This window comes from Eptatretus burgeri, chromosome 14, assembly GCF_056783735.1.
Source record: "Eptatretus burgeri isolate ZD-2024b chromosome 14, Ebu_testis_v1, whole genome shotgun sequence".
Lineage (NCBI taxonomy): Eukaryota > Metazoa > Chordata > Myxini > Myxiniformes > Myxinidae > Eptatretus > Eptatretus burgeri.
The window spans coordinates 66,645,699-66,659,399 of NC_140974.1; the positions used below are offsets into that span (position 1 = coordinate 66,645,699).

The 13,701-nt window shown below is 43.8% G+C and overlaps 1 protein-coding gene across 1 annotated transcript in view; it reads right to left on the reverse strand.

Annotated features, from left to right (window-relative positions):
- Positions 1-13,701, reverse strand: part of LOC147013503 (nucleosome assembly protein 1-like 4) — a 60,688-nt gene that overhangs the window by 14,900 nt on the left and 32,087 nt on the right. The window contains exon 9 of the mRNA XM_085855340.1: positions 13,582-13,604. Within this exon, the coding sequence (XP_085711466.1) occupies positions 13,582-13,604 (23 nt within the window). The remainder of the gene's footprint in view (positions 1-13,581; positions 13,605-13,701) is intronic.

The window sequence follows — 13,701 nt, forward strand, 5'->3', positions numbered from 1 at the left end:
GAAGACCGCACGAGGCGGGAAGGTCCGAGATAGCTCTGGTCTCTAGCTCACCTGTCCTCGGGCTGGAGAGCCGAATAAAAACTATTTGGGTCTGTTTCTTTTGGGTGTGCGTATGTCTGTGGGCCCGTCTTTAAGTAGGAATTGTTAAGTGCTTTTGCTGTACATTATTTGCATTGCTTAGTCGGTATAACTCTGCCCCTTATGTGTCCCTTCTCCACCAATTGTAAATAAATATCCATTTGTTGAATGTTTCAGCTCGTTCTCGTCCTTTCCTTCATTGGTTTCGCACGGTGCGTGTTGGGTGATTGAAAAGGCCGTTGCCGCCGTAGTTGTACATTTGACCCGATGGGACCTTGGCAACCATCCGCTCCGGTTACGCACGGGTCGAGCACGGTGACGGCTCGCCCCATCGAGGCTGTGAACTCCTCGGTAGCTCGCCACGTGGGCCTCTCGGTATTTTGAAGTTTGGCAAATAACCCTGTGCCCACACGGTTGATTTATTGACGATTCACAGTCCTGTAAGGGACCCGTACCTTCGGAGTTATCCGAGGGCAACGATCTGAATTCCGGGTGTTCGGTGGAGCAGACTCTACTGTTCCACCTAGCGGTCATGCTCGTTGCCGATACCCAGCCCACAACAGTATATCCATGGTCACCTCAAACCCAGATGCAGTCGGATATGTAACATAGCTTATTTGAGTTAGCATCGACTCGGTGCCCTTTGATATGAGCATCTGAAACACATCCGGCCGTCAAACCGTGCCGATCGAATGCTGGGTCGTGGGATGATGGGAGGTGTGTGAGCGCATTAAAAAGTCGAAACATCTGCTAAACTTAGCGTGTAATATCTTGTGCACCCTTGGACACCATGACTGGTAAGGGATAAACGGGTGATATGAGTGCCTCTGTGCCTATGAAACAAAGGGAAGTTATTTAAATGAAGGTGAAACTGGAAGTGATTGAGCGACAGGAGCAGTGAACATTTGCCGAGCGCTTGGACTGACAGAATACACCTTATGAACGATTTGGGCAAATGTTGATCAAAATAATATAAAACAAACAGCAGGAAACAAACGGATAATAAAACAAATGGCAGGAAACACACCCTGTCACCTGTAGGGCCATACTAACATGGCAGCTAGTACGAGAACTACATGGGAGACAGGAATTAAAACGAGTTTTGTTTTCTTTATTAAAATCAAAGCGAGTGTTCAATGTTTCACCATTATTGCAAAGAAAGTGAGTCACATTAACTGTAACCTTATCAACTGCTTAACTGCAAGTCAGATTAAAGTGATGAACTGCAACATCAGATGTTGATGACCCTGCACCTTCCTCCCCTCGAAAACTCCACACCATCACCCTTCCACCTCAATCACTGCAAGCAACACCATTTAACATACACTTCTGTCAAAAGTTTTAGAACATTCAATTTTTCCAGTTTTTGCTGAAATTTAAGCAGTTCAAGTCCAATGCATAACCTGAAATGGTACAAAGCTTAAGGCCCGGTCACACCTTGACGTTTTAGCCAGCGATGGCAACGTGTTAAAATTTATGTAAAACGCTGGCTTACGTTGAACTTTTGATGTTTTTTTTTTAAGATTCGGACGTATTCATAGCGACTTGGTCTTATGTATAACGCATTGGTAACTACACAGAACGTTTCGTTGTGTTATAGATAACTTATACCAACGAATGCTGAACCTGTTGTCGGCCTACACAACCGATGCCCAACGATAGTCTAACTCAGGCATAGCGCGTTGCACGCATCGCCGACGATGTCGTGGCGTAGCCTATTAAAAGGCTGACGCACAACGATTCAAATCATAACTGCCGTAGAAATGGAAGGGTCAAAATCGCGGTCACACCTTGGCGATCTTGCCAGCGTATGCCGACGTAACAAAAAGTGTGTCTAAAACCTTGGGGCACGTCGAATACGGTATGGGTAAGTTTGGTATGCGCGAGTAGAACGCTAAATACGCTATCATAAGTCGTAGTAAGTAGAGTACGTCAAGAAATTTTGAACATGTTCAAAATTTTACGACGTACTCGGCGTATGACACACGTTCGCATGCGATGAGGATAAGTTTTACACACGATATGCGGACGCTTACACACGTCCACAAAGGCTACTTATAAGCTACTCATAAGTCGAAACACGTCGCGGTAATGTCTTTTTTACGCGAAACTTATTTCTAACTTATGTTTGACGTGCTTTGAACCAATTCTTTACGTAGCCCCAACACACATCGACGTATGTAGACATATTTCAATGACGTCTTCCGGTCGACAAAAAAAAAAATGAACGTGTTTCTAGGTTACAACTGCCATAAAAAGACGTGTTCCCAGTGGTTTTGGGAATTGGTATATAAAAATGCTGCTCATAAAAGGGGAACCCAACAGTGTTTTGGAGTCCTTTTTGAGTCGATGTCCATGTCAGCAGTAACAGTATCAGTATCAGTATTACTATTAGTATTAGTATTAGTAGTAGTTTGTTCATGTTGGCAGTAGTAGGTGGATGTGAGGGGGAGGGTGTGGGTTATGATGGATCGTCCTTGCGTCCGCGTGTCCACGGGTAGGTTCATAGGCTGCCACTCAACCATTTAAATGGCTGCATCTCCACCATTGAAAGTAGACGCTTGCGCTCAACAATTGGATTTTTTTTACACTCAACGACTTTTAAACGGTACCACTCAGCTAGTTTCATTGTTTACAATGAACGATTTAAATTGCTGTCACTCGCCTTTGTTTTGTTTTTTTTTTTGACGCTGGGGTTTGGAAATTTGAAACGTTTCTTCTGAACGTGTTAAAACGCTCAAACTCGACTATTTTAAATAGACGCTGCCGATGGACAATTGGAATCATAGCCAAGCTAGACATCGAAGTGTGAACATCCTCGTCATGCCGAAGAAAAGTTTGAAGAATGCTGCAAATAAGTGTCCTGGCCGTGGCCGTGGACGCTGACGCAAGGACGATCCATTATACCGACGTCTTTCAGCCTATGAGTAACTTAAAAGTAACGTCTGTCGACGTGTGGCAACGATCGTGTAACGTGCCAACAACACGTTAATCATAGGTAGGAAATAAGTTTCGGGTACTCTAAACACTACCTCGGCGTGTCTCAACTTATGATTAACTTACAAGTAGCATGTGTTGACGTCTGTCAACGATCGCAGACCGTGCCTACAACTTGTGGCCAGCGTAGCGGAACGTGTGAGTCATACGCCGGCATACGTCGTGAAATTTCAAGCATGAAAAAATTTGAGGACAACCGAAAAGTACAACGTTTAAAGCCAACGTACAACGACGTATGGCAACGTACTACTACGTGTGCCAGCGTGCTCTCAATGTTATCAAAACTTACCCATAACGTATTCAACGTGTGCCAGCGTTTTAGAAAAAAAATTCAAAAATCGGCATACGTTGGCTAAAACGTCAAGGTGTGACCGGGCCTTTAGCAGTAAACTGCCAGAGGTTAAAAAAAACTTTAGGGTACCAAAAACTGAAAAATAATGTAAATGTCAGAGTTGTTTAAAAAGGCCCTTTTCAGGGAACAAGTAATGGGTTACCAACTGCAGCTGTTCTGCAGCAATGGAAGTAAATTAAGCCTTGAAAGTTGATGCAAACAATTCCTTCAGTTGTCCCAACTTTTGGTGATTAGTTACAAACCCTCTGAAGCATTATTTGGACAATATTGCACTGCAGGAAGTAGTGTATTGCTATCATAATGGTGAGAAAAAGACAATTAACAAAGGAAGACAGACAGACCAATATAACCCTTAAAAGTGAAGATCTTTCCTTTGGAGAAATAGCAAAGTAAGCCAAGGTGTCAGTGAGTACAGTTTCCGACACCATCAAAAGGCACTTGGAAACTGGAGGAAACTGACAGGAAGAGGTCTGGCAGACCCAAAGCCACAACACAATCAGAAGACAAGTTTCTGAGAGTCAACAGCTTGCGAGGTAGGTGGTTCACAGGACAGCAGCTTCAAGCACAGCTTAACACTGGTCGAAGTAAGGAAGTCTCAGTTTCAACTGTGAAGAGAAGATTTCGAGTTGCAGGTTTCACAGGTCGAGTGGCAGTAAGAAAGCCATTGCTGAGATGGCAATATAAGAAAAAGAGGCTTGCCTGGGCCAGGAAGCACCACCAGTGGACCACTGAAAACTGGAAGAAGGTCTTATGGCCCGATGAATCAAAATTTGAAATCTTCAGTTCATCACGCAGGGTTTTTGTACGCCGTCAAGTAGACGAAAGGATGGTTCTTCAGTGTGTGACACCAACTGTTAAACATGGAGGAGGAAGCGTGATGATCTGGGGCTCTTTTGCTGGATCTAGAGTCGGCGACTTGCAGAGTGACTGGCACCCTGAACCAAAAGGGCTACCACAGCATTTTGTAGCGCCATGCAATGCCCTCTGGTCGATGCCTCGTTGGTCTTTCATCCTACAGCAAGATAACGACCCAAAACATACCTCCAGGCTATGTCAGAACTATATTAGAAGAAAAAAAAACAAGACGATAGGCTTCAAATCATGGAATGGCCAGCACATCTCCAGACTTAAACCCCATCGAGCTGATTTGGGATGAACTGGACAGAAGGGTGAAAGCAAAGCAACCTGCAAGTGCAACACATGTGGGAACTTCTACAAGTGTTGGGAAGAACTTTCCAAACAATATTTGATTTCCATTGGAGAACGAATGCCACGAGTATGTTCAACTGTTATGTCTGCAAAAGGTGGCTTATTTGATGAGTCAAAAATTTAGATTAAATTTTGTTCAACAAAACGATTCCATGATTTCTTTTTTATTTTCAATTGCGTATTTGTTCTATGCTTTAATTTCAGAGTACATTGAAACATCAAACTGCTTAAATTTCAGTAAGAACTGGAAAAATAGGGGTGTTCTAAAACTTTTGACCGGTGGTGTAGGTTGGTGAAGTTTAATTTAAATGCATAAGTGTCTGTCTGTCTCTCTCTGTCTTCCCCATCCACCCACGTCCTGACACACACCCTCCACCGATTACATTGTTTCTTTTGGGAAATTACTTTCGTTTGAGAAGTTTTCAGCTAACATGGTAAATTCTCGGAATACAACGACCACGTAAAACGAGGAATTACTGCATATGATGCTCAAAATGGGGATAATAAAACAAACGGCAGAAAACACACCCTGCCACCTGTAGCGCCACACTAATTTGGCAGCTAGTAAGAGAACTACATGGGAGACAGGAATTAAAACGAGTTTTGTTTTCTTTATTTAAACCGAAACCTCAAAATTAGTTTTAGCTTAAAAAAAATGGTGGTTTTCAGGTACAAACAAATTTTAGGATCCTGGATTTGTGGCTGGTTAGCTGTGTAAGCTTTGCGAGACATTGTCATTGTGTCGATTATTAAAATGATGTTGACAATTAGCCTATATTGTACTGTGATGTTGTGCATGAGCAAGGTGACAACCCTGCACCTTCCTGATATGAAAATGTGCCCAAGCAAAGTTAATATTGTGTTAAATACATTTGTTAATTTAAGTTCAACAAGTTTATGTAATTCTCATTTCATTTTTATTACTATTAAATTGTTTAATCAAAACCATATAATCGGCATTATATTGGTTACCCCCGCCCACCCCCACCCCACCCCTCCGGGTAACTAAATATCGTATCAGCCCTCAAAAAAAACCCATATCGGTCGACCATAACACAGAACCCATGCACCCTTCCCTTGGTATGGTATGGTTAAATTTGACACCTTTGTTTTTTTTCATTTTGGGAGGGGGGAGAAGATATGAGCTTTTGACAGCAGACCCTCACTAGAGAATATATATATATAGATGATCACTTTAGATCGGAGAACGAATCTACATTAAAGATAATCAATGTGCAGACTCACAGACACAGAACAATTACAAAAGCCTCCCATTCTCCTTCTGAAGAGGTAAGGCAAATATCAAGAAAATAAATAAAACAACTTCCGGTTGTTCGCATGCAGCTGTGTAAGCTCCTAGACCAGATCAAGATAAGCATTTTTTTGTGTTGTATTGTGTATTTTGTGATTGAGATTTGTGTCAGGGGTTATGGGTTTTGTATTTATAAAAGGTTGTAGTGTTCATAACAGTTTTAGCAAGTATTTGTACATTTATTGAAAGAATCAGGGTGAGACCTCATGTTGAATTTAGCGTTTAAGACAAGCATTGAAGTCAGTTGGGGCCTTGTGATAGATGTAATAGGAGATAGATGTTCAATGTGGGCCACATCAAGAATAGGGGAAGCAGAGGGTACTCACTGTTGAAGGAAATGGAAGAAAATAGCCCTCTTGAGGATAGTTATTGCAAGGTTTAAGGAACGGATAGATAATTTCAGCAAGCCGCAGAATGTGAGAAATTCGTAGATAATAGTTGGTTTTGGTTGTGGAGGTTGCTTAGGATATTGGCGGTGGTGACGGTGCAGCGGGAGCAGGCGGTGGTGAGGGTGCAGCGGGAGCAGGCGGTGGTGACGGTGCAGCGGGAGCAGGCGGTGGTGACGGTGCAGCGGGAGCAGGCGGTGGGGACGGTGCGGAAATCGAGATTGGTTGGAATGAGGTCTGGGAGACAGTTTTTGTGGGTGACGAGAATATTGTTGTGGTTGAGGAAATTCGCAAACCACCATTCAGGTCCTGTAGGTGAGATATCTCTGTAAGTACATGTGTAGTTAGCCCCAAACCCGTGGTTTAGAGGGAATAAATGCGATTCATTCGGGCTGCGACCCTTTAAGACAGCCGTTTTTCTGTTCTATCTTTATTTTGAACCAACCACGTCTCAACTGCCATCACACAACAACCACCAACCGCAACGCCGCTTCACAACAACAACAACGCCAACAGCCACGACCTTTACCTTCACAACTCGCTCTCGCAAACATCGCATCACCACCATTCCAAGCGTCACCGTGGCCAGGGACCGCCACTTTAGATCCTCCACCACCTTCGCCTCTCCTTCTGAGGCCATTCCCGCACCGCTTGTGGGCACCGAGCGTCAGGCTGTCCTGGACTCGTACAGGGCGCGTGCTAAGCAGCGGGTGCAAAAAGCGGCCTTTCCGAGGAGAAGTCGGATCAGGAATGATACACACCCACTTCCGATCCGTCCATTCATTAAGCGCGGGGCGATTTGGCCCAGCCTCCAGGCGCGTCGGAGTAGAATCGATATATGCAAATTCGAGGATCAGGGCAGGTTCACTACCACTTCTCCTCCGTCCAATGGGCGAGCGTGGCTCCGCCCCAGAGCTCATCCTGATCCGGAAATTTGCATATGGGTTCTCCTGCCGTACTATAAAGCGCCGAGCGCGGGGCGAATTCAGTGAGTTTTGGGCTCGGGCGAGTTGGAGAGGTGTGGCAGCGGCGGAGTGTGGCAGCAGCAGTCAAGACGGGTCTGGAGGAGAGTCGGAGTCTGTCGGGGTTCGGAGTCTGTCGGGGAGCTGCAGAGAGGGGAAGCCGGGAGCGCGGTCGAGGTCGCAGTGGAGTCGCTCGTCGCGGGACCCAAGCAAGCCAGCTATCCTCTTTCCCCAGAGCATCAACAAGTCCCCCCTTTCCCCCCCCCCCGCGCTGAGATAGTGCGGAAAGGGGGCCCCGTTCCCACCCCATTCCAAGCAGTGCCAACAAAACCCGCGGAGGAGCCCGGAGTCGGGGCACCGCCGCCACATTTGCGGCTCATCACAAGACGGGTAGGCTCCACCTGGTCTCGCGCCCACAGGCCCCGTCTGCCCCCTTGTCGTTGAGGGTGGCCCTTTTCTTTTGCTTTTGAGTATATGTGTTGTCGGCGCCGTCTGTAAAGTTCAACTGTGTAAGTGTTGCCGTGTGCTCGCGTAGTCGGTAGTAGATCTGCATTGTTGTGTTTCTTTTGTTGCAATTGCTTTTGGTGCATAATTGTTGTAATTGTATATGTGTGCTCTCCGTGTGCCACGGAATAAATGTGCCTTATGTTGAGCTGTTTTTCCCGTTTCGATTCGTCTTTTCTTTAATTGAATCTCCATCTTACTTCACGTAAAGGGTTGGTAGTGGGCTAAATACGCCCGATAATTAATCGGAACCGTCGAGGTTGACGATAACACTGCTCGGTTATCCCGATAGTACGGAACGGGTCGCTTAAAGTGGCCCGTGTCCGGAGTCGACCTGCGGCGAGGTGCGATCGCCCGGTCTACCCTCCGTGTGGGTACTTAGGTAGGTCGAATTTGGCGAACAACCCTATCCCAAGCGGGGGGCCGATTGGCACGATTGTGGTGAGGCCGAAAGGCCCACCCGTGACTAGTTCCCGGCGTTAGTCCGAGAGGGTCGCGACTGAATTGTCCGTCTAGTGGGCGACGTGCCGCGATTCGAGTTACGTGGCAGCTCGCACGCTGGCGGGCGCGAATTCGCAACAATATTAAATATGTCGATTCTTCATTCTGCAGGAAGGATCGTAGACTTGGAGTTCTGTGCAGTTTTGAAGGAGCAGGAATTAGAGACATTGAAGGAAGGGTAAACGTCATTGTATCGGGTCAAGGTAGAAAGAAGTTTGTTGTGGTACACCTCGGAGAAAATGATTTTGGGAAAGTACACTCAGAGGATTTCAAAAATAGATACAGGGTATTGGGTAAGCGGCTGCAAGTAAAGGGTTGTGAGATAATGTTTTCTGGGATTCTCCCAAGATTAGGAAACTAGATATAAATTATGAGCAGAGCGATATATGTCAACCAATGGATGAAAAATGGTGTCGGGAGGAAGGTTTTGAATTTAAGAAGCAGTCAGAATTATTTCAGGGGAAAAGGGAGTGTTTTCAGAATGATGGACATATGCGAAATAGAAAGGGGGCAGCAAGGTTTGGAGTGGGAATTGTGGAAGGAATTCAGGATTTTTTTTATGTCAGCTGAGGGTGGGGAAGCTATTAAAGAAGGAACTGATGATGCAATTGTGATTAATAAGGTCTGCCAAGAAAATATAATTTCAGGAAGAGAAAAGTGAAACGTTCTATACCAATGCCAGGAGTTTAAATAATAAGATGGAAGAGCTTGAAGCCAAAGTGGATCGCGAGGAGTACGATATAGTTGCAGTGAGTGAGACATGGTTTAAGGAGAAGAGTAACTGGAGGACAGGATTAGAAGGCCACAAGGTGCATCAGTGTGATAGGAAGGAGAGAATAGGAAGAGGAGTAGCAATCTGGGTAAAGGACAGCAATGCATCAAGAGAAAGGGGTGATATTAAGGAGGGAGGGATATGTATGGGTAGAGATTAGATATTGCAAAAACAGTAACATAGTGGTGGGATGCTTTTGTAGGGAAAGACTCACAGACTGAAGGAAGAGGAAGGAGTTGTTCATCAATAATTCAAAAGGGCATGTGGTAAGGGATGTGTATGGATTTTGGGTGATTTTAACTTCCCAGGGATATATTGCGTCAAGAAACAGGGGAAGGGGAGACCAGATGAGGATTTCCTAGTTTTAGTTCAGGTTTCCTTTTTAACCCAGTTTGTAGATCAGCCCACGAAGGGGAGTGCAGTGTTAGACCTCCTTTTAAGTAATGATCCCAATATGGTGGAGGTGATGCAGGTCGGGGAGCATTTCGGATCAAGTGACCATAACATTGTGTGTGTAAGGATTCTGTTAAGGGTTAGAGTTCAGGATAGTAGGGTAAGGCTCTTAGATTTCAGGAAGGCAAACCTTGAGGGTATGAGGAGAGAATTGGGTGATGTACACTGGGAAACTAACAACTGGACAATCAGCATCAGGGAAATGGTAAATCTTAAATGACCAAATGTGTAGAGTGCAGAGCAAGTACATTCCAATGAGGTGTAAAACTAGAAGCAGAAAGAGATCAGGGTGGTTGAGCAGTGAGATAAGGAAAGCTATTAAGGAGAAACAGAAGGCATTTATTAGGTTTAGAATAACAGGACTGGAGTTAGATTTATATCACTATTGGAGTAAACAGGGGCAAGTTAAGAAAATAAATCGGAAAGCCAAAAGAGAGTACGAGAAGGACATGGCGAAGAACGTGAAGCAAAATGGCAAGACATTCTTTAAGTATATAAAGGGAAAATAATAGGTTAGGACCAGCGTGATTCCATTGAGGAATAGCACCGGGAGAGTGGTTAGTGATGAAAGTAAGATGGCAGGCTTATTAAACAGGTATTTTGCTTCAACTTTTACACAAGAACAGTCAGGAGAATTACCAATAGCCAAGAGTATCTATCAAAGAGGTGAGAAAGGGCTTTCACAGAAGATCCACATCGAAGTAGAGGAAGTAAAGGAACAGCTCGGTAATCTAAGAGTAGATAAGGCTCTCGGGCCAGATAATATGCACCTGAGAGAATTGAGGGAGGTGGCAGAGCGGTTAAGCGAGATGTTAATGGATGTTTTCAATAGCTTACTGGAGTCAGGACAGGTACTGGAGGATTGGAGAGTCGCAAATGTAACACCATTATTTAAGAAAGGATCCAGAGAAGAATTGGGAAACTGTAGACCTGTTAGTTTACTTCAGTTGTGGGGAAGGTGTTGGAAACATTAATTAAAGACCAGATGAGGAACCATTTCAATAAATACAAACTAATTAAAGGTAGTCAGCATGGGTTTACTAAAGGTAGATCTTGTCTAAGAAATCTATTAGAGCTCTATGAAGTAGTTTCTGATTGGGTGGATGAGGGAAAGGTAGTGGACATAGTATATCTAGACTTAAAGAAGGCATTTGATAAGGTGCCACATAGGTGGTTGTTAGCCAAGGTGAGCGCTTGTGGAGTGGCTGGTCAGGTAGCTAACTGGATTGCAAACTGGCTTCATGAAAGGAAGCAAAGAGTGGCTGTGAATGGGAGGATGTCTTTCTGGGAGGATGAAAGTAGTGGGGTACGTCAGAGGTCAGTACTCGGACCATTAGTATTCATCATTGACATCAATGATTTGGATAATGGGGTAAAAAGTAAGCTTTCCAAATTTGCGGATGACACAAAGCTTGGAGGTAAGATTTATAGCAGAGCGGGTGGTGATCAGATACAGGAAAGTATTGATACTTGCATTGCTTGAGAAAAAGATTGGCAGATGAAATTTAACCTGAGCAAGTGGAAGGTGTTGGGGATGAGAAAGAACAATGAAAATAGAGATTACAGGATGCAAGGGGTAATTTTGGAGCGTGACACACAGGAGAAGGATCTGGGGGTGGTAATACATATGGGAGGTAAGCAGTCAGCACAGTGCCAGGCAGCTATAGGTAAAGCAAATAGGGTTTTAGGTTGTATTCGGAGGGGGATCATTTATAAATCAAAAGAGGTAGTTTTAACATTGTACAGGAATTTAGTAAGAGCCACATCTAGAATAGTGTCGAGTTTTGGTCACCACGACTCAGGAAGGACAAAGATGCCATAGAGAGGGTTCAGCAAGGAGCTACTAGATTGATTCTGGACCAAGCTAGACTTAGCTATGAGGAGCGGCTGAAGGGAACAGAGCTTTATACACTAGAAAGGAGGTGGCTACAAGGGGATATGATAGAGATGTTCAAGATAATGAAGGGTAAAGACAAAATAAATGCAGATGAATTATTCAGAAAAGTAGACAGGGATCAGAACAGGGGCCATTGCCTGAGAGTAAAGAAGAGGAGAGTTAAAACGGGAGTAAGACAGGGCTCTTTTACTCAGAGTAGTTAATGCATGGAATGGTATCCCTGGAGAGGTAGTGGCAGCTGCTTCTTCTTTGTGTTCAGCCTCTGGCTACTGGTTGCATCATTGGTTGAGGGCATATCTATGCCACTGATACAATGCCCCTATACACTGGTACTCATTTTTCCGACAGAAGAAGGATGACAGGCTGAGTCAACCCCACCTGGTGGTCATTCAACGACTGACAGGAACTCACATTCAGGACCCTAAGATGGCAAGCCAGCCACCCTCACTTCTATGCCAACACCAGGCTCAGCAACGCATAATTTTAGTGAAGATCCAAATCCGGATCCAGATACTGGATTCTTTCAGTGATTCTTCACCATTGAGAGATGGGACTAAAAACGATATTGCAGGATATCTCAAAAAGCTGAAGATGGATTCAAATGAAACTTGGTGGACCGGTTGGGTGTGTAACAAGGACAAATTGATTCAATTTTGGTGAAGATCCAAATCCGGATCCTACAATGTTTTTAAGTGATTCTTCACCGTTGAGATATGGGGCCAAAAACTTTGTACCATATAGCATATCTGAAAAAGTTGTGGATGAGTTATAACAAAATGAGGTGGATGAGTCGGTTAGGTGACGAGAACAAGCCAATTTGATTTTGATTAAGGTCCGGATTCATATCCGACCTATCAGTGGGAAACACCAGAGAGTTGGTGTCAAAGCCACCCAATGCTTGCCTGTTTATACATTTATCATTTTTAAAAGACAAGTCTAAAAATATTTTTTTAAAGCATTGCAGTGAAGTCTGATCCAAATAATTTTAAAGTAATATATGTATTTGTATATTGTAATCAGTAAACAAGTACACATATTAAATGAATGGCAAGCGTCTAGAATAAACAGGCTAGCATTAGGTGGCTTTGACACCATCTAAGGTTGAAATTTAAAAATAAATTAAAATCATTTGTTAATTTCAACTTCACTACACCAATAGTATACCCCAAAGGAACCTCCATGCCAAATATTAGCATCCTAGTACACATTAAATGAATGGCAAGCTTCTAAAAATAAGTTGCACCAAAAACTTTAACGTTTATGTGCTACAAAAAAGTTAAGGTCAAAAATTTTAAACATTTGAAATTATTTTTTAATTTCAACTTCACTACACCAATAGTATACCCCAAAGGAACCTCCATGCCAAATATCAGCATCCTAGTACACATATTAAATGAATGGCAAGCTTCTAAATAACTTGCACCCAAAACTTTAACATTTTCACGCTAACGCTCACGCTGACACCGACGCTCACGCCGGGGTTATTGCTATAGCTCTCTGTTCTTCGAACAGGAGAGCTAAAAATGTAAACTGTTCAGTCTGGTGAAGGTATGCGCTCTACCGAGTGCCGTTCTGTTTCGCCAAGTGTCACTCTACGAGTGATTTTTGTGGTAGCAGCAGAAACAGTAGATCATTTTAAATTAGAATTACATAGGGACTTGGAAGTATTGGAGATAGAAGGGTATAGGGATGTTGGCAGGACTTTTAGGTAGCTCGAGCATTGATGGGTGGTTGTATGCATTTGTGCAGATTGTTTGTGGGGGTATCATAAAGGGGTGTTGTGTAGTTGAAGTTGTGTTTTTTTACCCAAGAACTGTTTTTGCCAATGCCCCCTCCCCTGGGGAGAAAAATTAAAAATACAAATAAAAAAAAAAATGCACTTTTCTTTTTTGGTCTGGTATTAATGTGGTGCAGGCATCATGGGCCGAATGGCTTCCACCTGCATCTAATTTCCTTGTACATAAATAAAAAATAGCCACAGATTGCACTCCAAAAATCTATCACATAATTAGAGGGGTTCGACTTTGAAAGGGAGAGGGAGGAGAGGGTTTGATCAAAACAAAATTCATGCTGTGAATACGTGCAAGGCAATGCAAATCATAATTTTAAACAAAGCAAAGGGGTGGGGTGGGGTGAGTTGGGGGGGGGGGAGACTCACCATGGTTTTCTCCACCAAAGACACTGGGGAGAGATTGTGGAAAGAGAAAGAGGAGTTAAATTGTTTACTCAAATTGTAGTTAAATTCCTTGCATCAAAAATATGCGCATTTAATTCATGC